Source organism: Galeopterus variegatus, unplaced genomic scaffold (genome assembly GCF_000696425.1).
Source record: "Galeopterus variegatus unplaced genomic scaffold, G_variegatus-3.0.2 Scaffold25, whole genome shotgun sequence".
NCBI classification, from domain to species: domain Eukaryota; kingdom Metazoa; phylum Chordata; class Mammalia; order Dermoptera; family Cynocephalidae; genus Galeopterus; species Galeopterus variegatus.
In genome coordinates this window covers 1,065,258-1,078,825 of record NW_007726136.1, presented here as the reverse complement: position 1 = coordinate 1,078,825, position 13,568 = coordinate 1,065,258, and the positions used below count along the sequence as shown (strand labels likewise).

At 50.6% G+C, this 13,568-nt stretch overlaps 1 protein-coding gene across 1 annotated transcript in view; it reads right to left on the bottom strand.

The window, feature by feature from the left end:
- ITGAE (integrin, alpha E (antigen CD103, human mucosal lymphocyte antigen 1; alpha polypeptide)) overlaps positions 1 to 13,568 on the bottom strand; it is a 49,931-nt gene that overhangs the window by 32,707 nt on the left and 3,656 nt on the right. Inside the window, exons 2-9 of the mRNA XM_008569042.1 lie at positions 12,526 to 12,551; positions 11,382 to 11,502; positions 3,581 to 3,672; positions 2,224 to 2,291; positions 1,732 to 1,849; positions 1,334 to 1,501; positions 848 to 963; positions 43 to 194 (exon numbers count right to left, since the gene is read on the bottom strand). Coding sequence (XP_008567264.1) covers positions 43 to 194; positions 848 to 963; positions 1,334 to 1,501; positions 1,732 to 1,849; positions 2,224 to 2,291; positions 3,581 to 3,672; positions 11,382 to 11,502; positions 12,526 to 12,551 — 861 coding nt within the window. The remainder of the gene's footprint in view (positions 1 to 42; positions 195 to 847; positions 964 to 1,333; positions 1,502 to 1,731; positions 1,850 to 2,223; positions 2,292 to 3,580; positions 3,673 to 11,381; positions 11,503 to 12,525; positions 12,552 to 13,568) is intronic.

Genomic DNA, 13,568 nt, shown 5'->3' with positions numbered 1-13,568 from the left:
CCCCACAGGTGCTCAGGTAATTCCATCTGCCCTCACACTCACAGGACGTGCTGTATGGCTGAAGCCGTCTTGGTGACATTGCCCACTTGAGTGATGTTCTGGACTCTGGCAAGGGAGGCCATCACATCCTGGCTGTCCTGAAGGTCAAACTCAGTCTGGATCACTTCCCCGTACTGCACCAGGGCAAAGCTGCACTGAAGGAGAGGAGTCGAGGTTGGGGAAGAGGTTGGAAGAGTTGCCGTGCCCAGGGCAACCCCTGCCCTGAGATTGTTCCCCCTGGAAGCTGCGGAAGAATCCACTCAGTCCCCCTTGTCCCTAGGCAGGAGGAGATGCTAAGGCAAAGGGAAATCTCTAAGCAAGGAGGGTATGATAGTAATGATCCCAATGAATCATAGATTTCTCCCTGAATGCATATCCCTGAGTAGTCTGCCTCCACATTGACTATGGGATTGGCCATGTGACTTGCTTTGGACAATGGGACATCAGTGAATGTGATGCGATCAGAGTCTTGAAAAGTGCTTATGTGCATTGGGTCCTGCCTTCTTGGAATGTTGCTGCCATGAAAAGGTTGAGCTTGCCTGCTGGAGATACATGGCCCAGACAACTGAGTGGGGCCATCTTAGGCCATCCAGCCCCAGTCAAGCAACCAGATGTCTGCAGCTGCAGGATAACTACAGGAAAGACAACAGAAGAACCACCCAGCTGAGCCCAGCCCAAATATCTGCCCCACAGAATCATGAGCAGATGAAATAGTAGTTGTTTTGAGGTAGTTTGTTTGAGGTTGTTGTTGTGTATCTGCAAAAGGTAAGTGATAGCCTATGAGAGACCAGCTCTTAGGGAAGCCCACCTCAAAACATTTCTCATAGATGCTCCTCATCATGTTGGAGATGAAGTCTTTTGCTCTCTGGAAGTCAGGGGGATCGATGCTTCCTGAGCCATCCAGGATGATGGCAATCTCAGTGCCTAGCCAAGACAATGAGCAGGTCAGGAGTGGGTGTGGCATTTGGGGCAAGAGTGAGGACAGCATGCCCTGCCCTGTAGGGCACCTGCCCCCATTCAAGCCCTGAGGGCTCAGCTCAGGGAGGAAGTCGGGGAAGATCCTGTAAAGCTTTTGTCTCAGAGGCAAAGGGAGAGCTAGAACCTGCTCTGGCTCTGATTCATGTGTGAGTCACTCCTATCACTCCCTTTCTCTGGACCTCAGTTTCCCCATCAGTAAGATGAAAGGGCAGTTCTGGGACTGGGTAGGCTTGTAGAATCCAGCCATGGCTCACCATCTCCCTCATCCCTGGAGGCTGCCAGCCTAGGAGTCAACTCTGACAGCCTCTGTGAGCACCCCAGATCTGCCTCTTCTCACCAGCCTCCTCCTCCTCCTCCTCTTCCTCCTCTTCCTCCACCACATCCCGGCGCTGCCTGGCTGTGTTCTTGTCCTCTCCTGTGCTGCTTTTTTTGTTCCTGTAGCAGTCTCCAGCGTCCACGTGTGAGTCTGGATCCAGGAGACTTTCTTTTAAAAATACACATGGAAGAGCTCAGAGTCAGAAAGCCCCCACATTCACCTCAGACAAGCTCACATGTAGTTCTGCCCTGATACCTTTCCTGCGGGCCCTTGGGCCTGCCTTATCCTACTCTGGGCTTCTGTGTCCCTCTGCATCTGTGGTGGGCTGGTGCCTCTCCTAGGAAACCCAAGGGAATCTCTTTCGAGCTGTCCATGGCCAGTGAGTATCCAATCCTTACCAAGGTCAGAGAAGTAGGTCTGGGCCTGGGGACGGAGGTCAGGGGCCAGTAGGCTGCAGGTGCCCGTGAGTTCTGAGTTGAGGCTGTGGGGCTGCCGGTTCAGCACTTGAATACATATCTAGGGAGAGGGGAAGAAAGGGAGGGGAAAGGCTGGGTCACCCCCATGTCCCTTAGCCACACCCACACTATCACTCCCATCCCAGAACTCTGGTTCAACCAGAACAGGGACACAGGAACAGCTAGCTCACCCCTCACCAGGGGAGGAGTCAGTGCTGGGGTCAGCACCTGGGTGGATGTGCTGGGTCACGTGGAATACCCAGGTTAGCCCTGGCATCAGCATAGGTGGTCAGAGCAGTACTCTGCCCTGGCGCTGGCACAAGGGAGACAGCTGGGCTGAGCCCTGGGAATACACGCCAGTCAGGATTGGTATCAACACCAGGGTCAACCACCAGTTCCCAGAGGCCCTCCATCCCTCCACCCATGCACACTCACCAAAACACCCTGGTGGCTCCGGACAACTGTCACTCCCCGGTGCTTCCTCTTTGGGAAAGGGGCATGCTCTGAAACAGTTAAACCCAGGTAAGGAGGGAGGGGCACTGGGAGGCAAGCCCAGAGCCAAGGTCAGAGAGCACAAGTCCACCTTGTTCAGATCCCCATGAGAAACTTGGCCACTCAGACCAGCCTCCAGAAGCCAGAGTGGGGGACCTTCAAGGACAGGCCTGGACACACCCAGGGCAAAGTGCCTATCCCCAGGTTCATACACTGACTCATTCAACAAATGCGCCTTAACATCTGCTCTGTGCCCAGCCTTGTGACAGATGGTGATGGAAATCCAGAAATCACTGAGACCTGGTGCTTTTCCTCAAGAGTTCCCAGCCTGGTGAGACAGGCAGGTAGAGAAGCACTGCCTGGCTGCTTGGCGGCACCAGGGAAGTGTGCAAGATGCTGCAGGACTGCCTATATGGACTGATAAACCCTCCAGCCTCAAGGATTCGTCACTGGGGAGTCTTACAGCCCCACAGCCCCAGGGGCAGAGGTGGTAGCCCCTTCTTCCTCCCCACTGTGAGCCTCAGGATCCTGCCCTACTTTTGAGTCACAGAATCACCTAGCCCCTCTCCTGGAGTGTGTACTTATCTGGGCAGACTGAGTCTGCTCAACTCAGTGCTCTCTCAGAGACAAGGACTGCACTTATACAGCTGAGTGGTTGTCAGTCAGTGCGTGACTTGAGTCACATTGGGTGGGATGGGTAGAGTTTGGTTAATGAGTGAATCAGGTTCACTCTTTTATCCACTCAAATGGTATTTACTGAGTGCCTAATATATGCCAGGCCCCATACTAGACACTAGGAAAGCCACAGACTGGGACAGGTAGGGTTGAATTCCACTGAGGTATGATGAGTTGTGTTGGGATGGGTTAAGGTTTGGGATCAGCCAGAGTAGGGTTTGCATCTGTAGTGCCACTGACCCTAGTGGTGTGACCTTAATCATACTGACAACCAAAGAACCTAACTTCTCTGGACCGTAGCTTTCTCTCCTGTAAATGGCATGGTTTGGAGGATTAAACATGAATGAAGCACTCAGCAGAGTGCCAGGCACGTGGTGAACACTCAAGACATTTTAGGTATCAATTCTGTTGTTAGGATTGCATCAGGAAAGGTGGCTGGTGATTAGGATTGGGTTGGCATGGGATTGGGCATTGGGATAGAAGTCTTGCCATGGATGGTTTTGGAGTCTAGGGATGGATGGGCTGGATTCAGTGGGGATGGAGTTGGAATGGTTTGGGCTGGGATAAGTGGGATTCCTAAAAAGGGAGTTCTGGAGAGCATTCCCTGGAGTTGGGGCTGACTTACCTACTGGTTGGCAAAGGATTTCATCCTGGGTGCAGGAACATCGATGCAGGGGCCCTGATGTCCTACTGGTTCTAGGGCTGGTGACCAGGAGCCTGAGTGGGAGGACGGACAGCCAAGCTGAGGTGGCTGATGACTCCCTTTGCCCCCTGCCTGCCCAGGTACAGGCTTCCCATTCTAGGCCCACTGGCTCACACACTCCCTGTCTGGCAGGCTATAGAGAAGGCCCAGACTGGGGAAAGGCAGCCAGACTCCTAGCCCAGTACTGTAGACTCTGCATGACTGGGAAGGCATTTGCTTAGTCCCTACTTCTGCACAGCTCCAGGCAGGAAATGGTTAAATGCCACCCCTCTCTGCCTGCCGCCCACCCTGACAGAGATGGGGGTGATACTGGTGGTAAATAAAGACTCGGCTCTCTTGTGGGGGTGGGGGTGGGGAACCAGGAAGCCACCAGCAGCAGTGCTGGCTTCCTGGTGGCTGCCCAGGGGGCCTGCCCCACCTGGCCTCAGTGATGGCCCTTCCTGAGAAGAGCACACTGGTGCCCCTGCCCTATGGGTCAGTCAGAACTGAGGTCTGGGGGTGGATGTAGCTTGACTAAGGCAGCCTCTGGATATGCAATTCCTGATTGCAAATTTCTTGCCCCAACCCCAAGCCCTGCCCAGGGAGACAACAGAGTCTAGTGTCAGCAGAAACATTCTCACTTTCCAAGCTGCCCAGTGAGGACCGAGCTGCCCAGAGACAGAGAGTGAGCTCCTCATCCCGGGGGGTGAGAGTCGGGGCTGGTGGGGAAGGGGCCCCATGAACCAAAGTCTTTATGCTGAAGGCAGTAGGAAGCCATGGAGGACTTCGTTAAGCAGAAGCACATGAGTAGTCTATACTTTCAAAAGGTCACGGTGTGGCTACAGTGGGTTGGGGAACCAACTAGAGAGCACATGAAGGGGACAGAAATGAAGGACTGTCTCCACTTCCTCAACTCCTATCACTACATTTTCTTAAAATTATGAAATAAATGCACATATCTGCATAGTTCACAGAATTATAAAGTCTACACCTCTGAGTGGATGCCCCCTGCCCACAAGCTGAACGCACCCCAAGCTGACTCCCACTATCTGACATAGCTCTTGTCAAGGTCACCAGTGGTCCCCACATTGCCAAATCCAACGTGCCCTTTTGTGCCCTCACCTTCCTCAACCTCTCAGCAGCCCTGGACACAAGTGACCACACCCTCCTCAAAACACTTTCTTCCTGATTCCCCCCTACTCTCTATTACTCCGTCTCAGACTCCTTTGCTGGCTCCTGTGCTATCTCACCTCTAAATGTCACCAGAGTCCTGGGGCTTCGTCCTTGCCTTCCTTGCCAGTACACTCTCCCCAGTGATCCCTTCCAATCCTGTGGCTTCAATACCCCTTTAAATGCTGACATTCCCACCTTTACATCTGCGGCCCTAGCATCCCTCCACCAGACACCAGTGTGGCTGTCATACACAGAATAATGGCCCCCCAGAGATGTCCATGTCCTAATGCCCAGAACCTGTGAATATGTTACCTTTTATGGTAAAAGGGACTTCATAGGTGTAATTAAATTAAGGATCGTGTGTGTGTGTGTGTGTGTGTGTGTGTGTGTGTGTGTGTGTGTGTGTGTGTGTGGCTGGTTGGTTTGGGGATCCAAACCCTTGACCTTCAGAGAAAGATTTGAAGATGCCATACTACAGGCTATATTTTTCTAATGTTTTTTCCTTTTCTTTCTTTCTTTTTTTTTTTTTCTTTGCTACAGCTTTTAAAGTTGGAGAAAGGGGCCATGAGACAAGGAATGCAGGTATCCTCTAGAAGCTGAAAAAGGCAAGAAAACAGATTCTCCCCTAGAGTTTCCAGAAGGAACACAGCCGGGCACTCTCCTTTGCTCACAGGCTCCAGCTCCACACTGGCCTGGCCTCAGTTTCTAGACAGCCCTGGCCCCAAGTACTTTCTTGCCTCAGGCCTCCTTCCTGCCATTCCCTCTGCCTGGAACACTTGCCTCCCACTCTCCCCAAGGTTGGCTTTTATTCTCATTCCTCTGCCTCACATCCCTCTCCCCTCCTCATAAGTGCTTTCTCCAACCAGCCCTGCCTCGCAACCCAGTCACTCTGGTTCCCATCACCCTGTTTTATGTCCTCCTCAGAACTTGTCGCCATCTGATAGGACCTTGTTTACTTGTTTACCTTCTTTTCTCTATCCCCTACTAGGCAGTAAGATCCCCAAAAATCTTGTCTATCTTATTCACCATGTTATTCCCAGGGCCTGGCACAGAGCAGAGGCCCAGTAAGTATGTGTTGAATGACGATTGAACAGCAGCCCAGGAAACAGCTGAGGGGGCTGATCTGTGGCAGGCGGAGGGGCAGAGGGCCACGTGTAGCTGAGCACTGCTCCTCCGTGTGGGCTCTGCAGCTGAGCCCCCAAATTAGGTCACCTCCTCAGCAACCCCACCTCTGTCCCCAGACCCGTCCCCAGCCTGATCCTCAGCCCCTGGCCCAGCACTTTGTTCCCTGCTCCCCATGAAGGGTGGGCTCAGAACTGGGCTCTCCACCCTGACCACATTTTGGCGGCGCAGGTGTAGGCCTGTAACAGCCTCTGCTCTCCCTTCTCTTCAGGCCTTTGCCCAAGCTGTTTCCTCTGCTTGCAATGTCCTTCACCTCCTTCCCCTGTAGAACAATCACCCCAAACACCAGCTCCTGAGGAAACCTTCCCAAAGGAAGAGCAACTTGACCCCCTCCAGGCCCTCTAGGTAGCCCTGACTATTGGAACCCCACCCCTATCCCCAGCCTTTGTCCCGAGTAGACTATGAGTTCCCAAGAGACCACCATGTACAGCTGTGCAGGCCACACACTGCAGATCCCCAGGATTGCCACTCATATCACAGTCACACAGTCCCATGGCCCAGGGCCCAGTCTGAGCTGCCTCTGCTCCCCACCCTTTTTATCCTGCTCAGCCAGTAGTCTCCAGGTTTGCTGACTGAGTGACTGACAAACCAACCAAGCCCTGACTGACCAGCTGTGATAAAGGACCAGCCACCAACTGACAGCCCCAGGGGCCTTGGCACCCCTTTCCATCTCCTGCCTTCATCCAGCTTTAACCTGTCCCTGTTCTCAGGGTGTATTCCCATGTCTCCCAGGAGGAAGGCCTGTTTTATGTCCCATTCCACGCCCCCTGCAGCAGCCAAAGCCCAGGATGCTGCCAGCCCTGGTTTATTATATTTTAAAGAGAAACAGTGTGAGGGAATGAGAGGGACACATCATCCTTGCACAGGAGCCCAGCCCGCCCAGCCCGTTCCTCTTTCTGTGGCCCAGGTCGGCCAGCCAGTGCATTTCCTGCCCCGTGCGTGGTCTCAGGCCCCATCATCCGCAGCGAGAACCCATAAGTGCCTCCCACCACATCCTCCTCCCCAGCACGTTCAAACACATGAGCACTCTCTCTGCTTCAGCGGGTGTTCAGGGAGGTTTTCGTGAGCCCAGCTGGGCCCTCCCTCCACCCCTTGGTGGGCTCAGAGCCCTCTGCACCAGGGGCTTCAAACTCCCCTCATGCACCTGGGCCTTTGGGCTCCTGAGGGAGAAGAACTTAAAGTTTACAAGGCCTGGAGCTGTGGAGGGTCCCACTGGGGTATTGGTGCAAGGGCACTAGGCAGGAAATGGTCACAAATCACTAGGACTGAAACCTGCTCATGAACTGCGAACAGTTTAGAAAACTGAATGCTGAATCAACACATAACACAACCCAGCAATTCCACTGCTGAACACATGTCCAATAAAAACTAAGTACACCCATTCATCAAAAGAAAGTACACAGCAGTCTATTCATAATAGTCCGAAGGGGCTGGCTGGTGAGCTCACACGACACCAAGGTCGACGGTTTGGATCCCCATACCAGCCAGTTGCCCCCCCCCCCCAAAAAAAAGAAACATAATAGCCCAAGGAAACCACCCAAATGCCCATCATCAGTACTGCTCACATGATGGAAAACTCCAGGGAGGAGAGTGAGCACTATTGCCTCAGGCAGCGCCACAGATGAAACTGATAGGCCTTATGCTGAGTGAGAGGGGCCTGGCATATCAGAGCACATACTGTGTGCCTCATTTATATTAAGTTCAAAACATGCAAAACTGACTGAGTTCTCTTCATCTGGATGCTGCTTACACGGGTGGTTCACTTTGTGAACATTCATTGAGCTGCACACTCATGACGTGTGCATTTTTCTGTGTGGCATATGTCAGTAAAATTTTATCAAAACAAAACAGAATAAACATTGACCTTTAATTCATCTTCCTGCAACCAGAAACTCCCTGCCAACCTCCTTACCACCACTCCCTGCTTCAAACCCTGCTGGCTCCTCCAAACCCTCAGTGCCAGGGTGACAAGGCACTGTCCACCTCCCCCACCTTATTTTCATCACTCTCAGCTTCAGCCATGAGACATTTTCTCAGCTCCTTGACCTTGCTCAGGCTAACTTCCAGGCTTTTGACCACACTGTTCTCTCTGCCTGGACTTCTTTCCCATCTCTTCTCACACTTAATTCCTACCCATCTCCCACATACTAGTGTACATGCTGAAGAACCCAACTGTCTCAATGCACCCCAGGTGCCCTGGACGTCCCCCAACACAGCCGTCATCACTCCTGTCATTGTCTGACTTGTCTGTTTCTCTCATGAGCCCAGGAGCTCCATGAGGGCAGTGACTGTGTCTCCTTCACTATCATACCCCCCAACCATAGCCTGGCACTGAGTAGATGCTCCATAAATACCTGCTGAATGAATAAACAAATGAATGAATGAATTGGCCCTGCCCTTACCACTTAACCTAATGGTCACCAGACTTCACGGGACAGATAGGAAGATGGGGTCCAGAAGGAGGTCTCCTATTCTTCTGCAACACAAAATACTTCTGTGGGGCCGGCCCAGTGGCGCACTGCTACAGTGCACCGCTTGGGAAGTGCGGCGGCGCTCCCGCCGAGGGTTCGGATCCCACATACAGACTGGCCGCTCACTGGCTGAGCGAGGTGCGGGAGCAACACCGAGGGTTGCGATCCCGTTGCCGGTCCCGGTCCGGTACGGGTGCGACACTGGGGGTTGCGATCCGTTGCTGGTCACGAAAAAAGACAAAAAGGAAAAAAAATACTTCTGTGACCTCAGATGTATCAGGGGGAGGGTTTCCCACACACCAAACAAGTAGTCCTTCAGCAGTGGGCACCAGCTGGGTGTCCTCCAATTCAATTCCAGAGGTAGCATCAGATTCCACAGGTTGAGGTTGAGGTCCCACAAGACTGTCCCCCAACTTGTGATGCCAATAGCAAGCCCTAGGTTGTTTTACCTGTGCTTCTGACTGACCAGCTATAAATTGGGTCCCACATCCCCTCCTTGGGTTCAATGAATTTGCTAGAGTGGCTCACAGAACTCACAGAAACACTTACGTACATTTACCGGTTCATTATAAAGGATATTACAAAAATGAGATGCATAGGGCAAGGTTTGAGGGAAGGGGCCCAGAGGTTCTCTGCTCTCCCCGAGGCACCATCCTCCAGGAACCTCCACGGGTTCACTATTCAGAAGCTCTCCAAACCCTGTCCTTGTGGATTTTTACAGAGGCTTCATTACATAGGCATGATTGATTAAATCACTAGCCATTAGTGATCAGCTTAACCTTTAACCCTTCTCTGCTTCCCAAAGTTGAGGGCTGAGACTGAAAGTTCCAATCCTCTTATCCTGCCTTGGTCTTTCTGGTGACCAGCCCCCATCCTGAAGCTACCTAGGGCTGCCAGCTATCAGTCAACTCATTAGCATAGGAAAAGACATTTATTACTTTGGTGAGTCCAAGGATTTTAGGCGTTATATGCCAGGGATGGAGACCAAACATATATTTCACAATAATATCACAGGATGTGAGCCTGCTTGGCTGGCGGGGTCATGGCTGAAATCCCAGGGCCTACAAGGCAGCCTCAGGAGCCACCACTGCCCACCCATCTTCCACCAAGCAGAGCTCATGCCCTGCCCAGTCAGACTGCCTCACTTGGCTCCACCCCAAAGCCTGTCTGGACCCTGGGCTCACTTGCTCAAGTGTGCTGGGTATAAAGGCAACCCTTGACTGCCGACCAAAAAGCAAAGCAGTAGAGGCGGGGTGGGGTGGGGAGGGAACCAGCCTGGGGCTGAGCCTGAGCCTGGTTCAGTGGTAGAGCAAGTGCAGAAAAAGCCCTGTGACCATCAGGAAAAAAGGGGCATGTGGAGAAACTAAAGAGACATAATGATATTCAATACATGAACCTTGACCAGATCCCAGCTCTAAAAAAACACAGCTCTAAAAGTCATTTTGGTAACAACAGGAGAAATTGAAATAAGCCTCAGATCTCGTGATTCCACTCCAGAGCTTCTCCCAAAACTAAAGACGTGCTCCTATATCAGCGCACCAGCATCACCACCATCTGATGGAATATATATTTCCCTCGTCTGCTTCTTGTCTACCTCCACTGGCCAACCGTAAGCTCCCTGAGCCTAGGGACTTTTGCTTTGCTCACTGCTACAGTCCCAGGGCCTAGCACATAGTAGGTGCAAAGATTTGTTGAATGAATGACCATTGTATATAATTCTTCAACTTGCCTTTTTCATCACACAATATATTTCTAGATAGACACAGGTTAATGACCATCATACTAGTTTCATTCATTTGACCTGCTTTTAGAATTGCATGGAAGAATTCACACCTTATTTTTCCCATCTTCCCCATGATGAATATTTCCAGTTATTCACTATGCCAAGCAATACTATGATAAACATTTTTTTTTTCCCTTGTTGTCTTTTTTTTTTACCGATCGGTAACGGGATAGCAACCCTCGGTGTCACGCCCGTACCGTGCTCAGCCAGCGAGCGGGAACCAGTCTCCACATGGGATCCGAACCCTCGGCGGGAGCGCCGCCGCACTCTCAAGCGGCGCACTCTCCAGTGCGCCACCGGGCCGGCCCATACGATAAACATTTTTAATGTGCCAGATAATTTTTCTAGGGTTGGTATCTGAAATGGAACTGCCGAATCAAAGGCCACGTGCATCCTCAACTTTACGAGAAATGGCAAACTTGCTCTCCAAGGTGGCGATACCAATTTACACTCCCACACGTCCCTGTTTCACCACATCCTTACCAGCACAGTGTTGTCGGGTTTTACATTTTTTGTTTATCTAATGGTGGATACAAATGATATTTTTAAAATACAAGGTAATATTTATTGAGCCTTAATTTGGCCAGAAACTGTGCTCAGCCCTTTAAGTGCATCGTCTCAAACACCCTTTGCCACCACCCCACAAGGTAGGAAAATCACCACCTCTGGTGTAGAGAGAAGAAACTGAGGCTCAGGGCTGAGCGCCTTGCTAAGGGTGCACAGCAAACGCGGTGAAGATGTCACTGAACCTCAGCTCTAGGAACCACAGCCTGCCTTTCAGCCACTACTCTCTGCCTCTTATTTTCAATTGTTTCTGTTATTTTTTTGTTTCCAAATTTTCTATAAGGAGCATGTGTTACTTTTGTAAGAGACAAAAAAGCCTTAATAAACTTCATTTTAAGATAGTTTTTAAATCCCCCTCCCCCCAGGCAGTAGAGCAGGGACAAGCCCTGGTAAGGTGAGGGACCAGGGCTATGGGGACCCTACAGACTGGCTGGCAGCCTCTCTCGGGCCTTCTCTCTTTCTCCTGCCTTTCCTTCTGCAAGAGAAAGGAGTTCCTCTCCAGTCTATGGTACTGAGGCCTTCTCTGGGGTCCCCTCAACCCTCAGCCCTCCTGCCCGCGGGCCCCACTCACCAGGTCTTGTTGGTGCTGGGGTCCTGGTGCAGAAGGGAGCTGAGCACGAAAGGCTTGCCTCCCTCGGGCGTGACACAGGGCCGGGCTACATCCAAGTTGAAGGCAGCCAGAGGGGCCAGGCCTGTGCGGAAAAGAGGAACATTTGATGAAAGAGGCACATTTTGAGGCTGTAGCTGGGCCTTTACTCCCATTATTCCATCAAATCCTGTGGTATTATCTCTATTTTACAAATGAGAAAAATGGGACTCCCCAAGGGTCTCTTTTTCCATGGGAGCAGAGCTGGACGCAGGTGTATCTGACCCAGAGCCTCTGATCCTTCCACTGAGCCAAGCTGTGCCAGCACCAGAGCGCCCCCCACCCACCCCAAGGCCTTCCCTGACTCGCTCTGAAGAAGCACATCCCACCCCTCACACGTCCTACTGTGCACTATCTGCACCTGTCACATGGCACATACTCATCACTGAGTCCTGTACCCAAGTTAAAATAGACCCCCCAGGAAGAGGGTCTGCTCTGCGTGCATTCGATCTGCATACCACCTTAAGTGACCCAAGAGAAAATACAGGTCGTCAAAAATACCTGCACAGAAACACTATTCACCACAGCCAAGAGATGGAATCAACCTAAATGCCCATCGATGGATAAAAATACTGTGGTATATATATACACAATGGAATACTATTCCGCTATAAAAATAATTTCCCATCATTTGCACCAACATGGGTGGAACTGGAAACCATCAAGTGAAGTAAGTCAGGCACGGAAAGACAAATACAACATGATCTCACTCATATGTGGAATCTAAAAAAAAAAAAGCATCAGATGGTTACCAGAGGCCAGGAGCAGAGAGGGGGTAGGAGGAGGAGCAGTGGTGGACTAAGGGGTACAAAGCTGTGCTGTCTACCCTAAGTGAATCATTGTGCGGTATATGCATGTATTGAAACAACACACTGTACCCCACAAACATATACAAGTAAATGTTAAAATAAAACATTAAAAAATACCTGCACATAAACATTTTATAGCAGCTTTTTTCATAACAGCTCCAACCTGGAAACAACCCAAATGTCCATCAACAGGAGAATGGATAAACTAACTGTGGTGGATTCATACAGAATACTATGCAGGAGGGTAAAGGAATGAACACCTGATACACACAGCAACGTGGTGAATCTCAAAAATCACTATGCTGGGCCAGCCCGGTGGCGCACTGCTACAGTGCGCCGCTTGGGAGTGTGGCGGCGCTCCCGCCGAGGGTTCGAATCCCACATATGGACCGGTTCCCGCTCACCGGCTGAGCGAGGTGTGGGAGCAACGCCAAGGGTTGCGATCCCGTTGCCGGTCCGGTACGGGCGCGACACTGAGGGTTGCGATCCGTTGCCGGACACGAAAAAAGACAAAAAGGAAAAAAAAAAAATCACTATGCTGAGTGAAAGAAGGCTTACATAAAAGATTCTCTATCACAGAATTCCATTTATATGATGTTCTAGATCCAGCAAAACTAATCCACAGTAAAAAAAAAAAAAATTACCTGGGGGATGAGAGTTAACTGAGAGGGGACAAGAAGGAACATTTTGGGGTGATGAAAATATCCTATTTTTCTTTTTTTGACTTATGGATTCATAAAATATCCTATATCTTGATAGGAGTTTGAATTACAAAGGTGTGTGCATTTGTCAAAATACACTGAAGGTCCACTTAGAATTTGTCCATGTTACTATAGGTAAATTTTACCTCAAAAAAAAAAAAAAAAAGAACCACAAACAAATGTTGAACTCTAGTTGATATGTATGCTGAAATGTTTAGGGATGAAGTATACTGATGTCTGCAGTTTACTTTAAAATGCATCAAAATATAAGATAGCTTATAGATAGATGTAATATAGCAATACAAAAAAATGTTGAAAATTGTAAAATCTAAGTGTGGTATGTGGTTTTCCACTGAACAATTTTTCAACTTCTCTGTATATTTGAAATTTTTCATTAAAAATGTTTTGGGGGGCCAGCCCAGTGGCGCACTGCTACAGTGCGCCACTTGGGAGTGCGGCGGGCGCTCCTGCCAAGGGTTCAGATCCCACATACGGACCGGTTCCCGCTCACTGGCTGAGCGAGGTGCAGGCGCAATGCCGAGGGTTGCGATCCGTTGCCGGTCACGAAAAAAGACAAAAAGGAAAAAAAAAAAAAAAAAAAA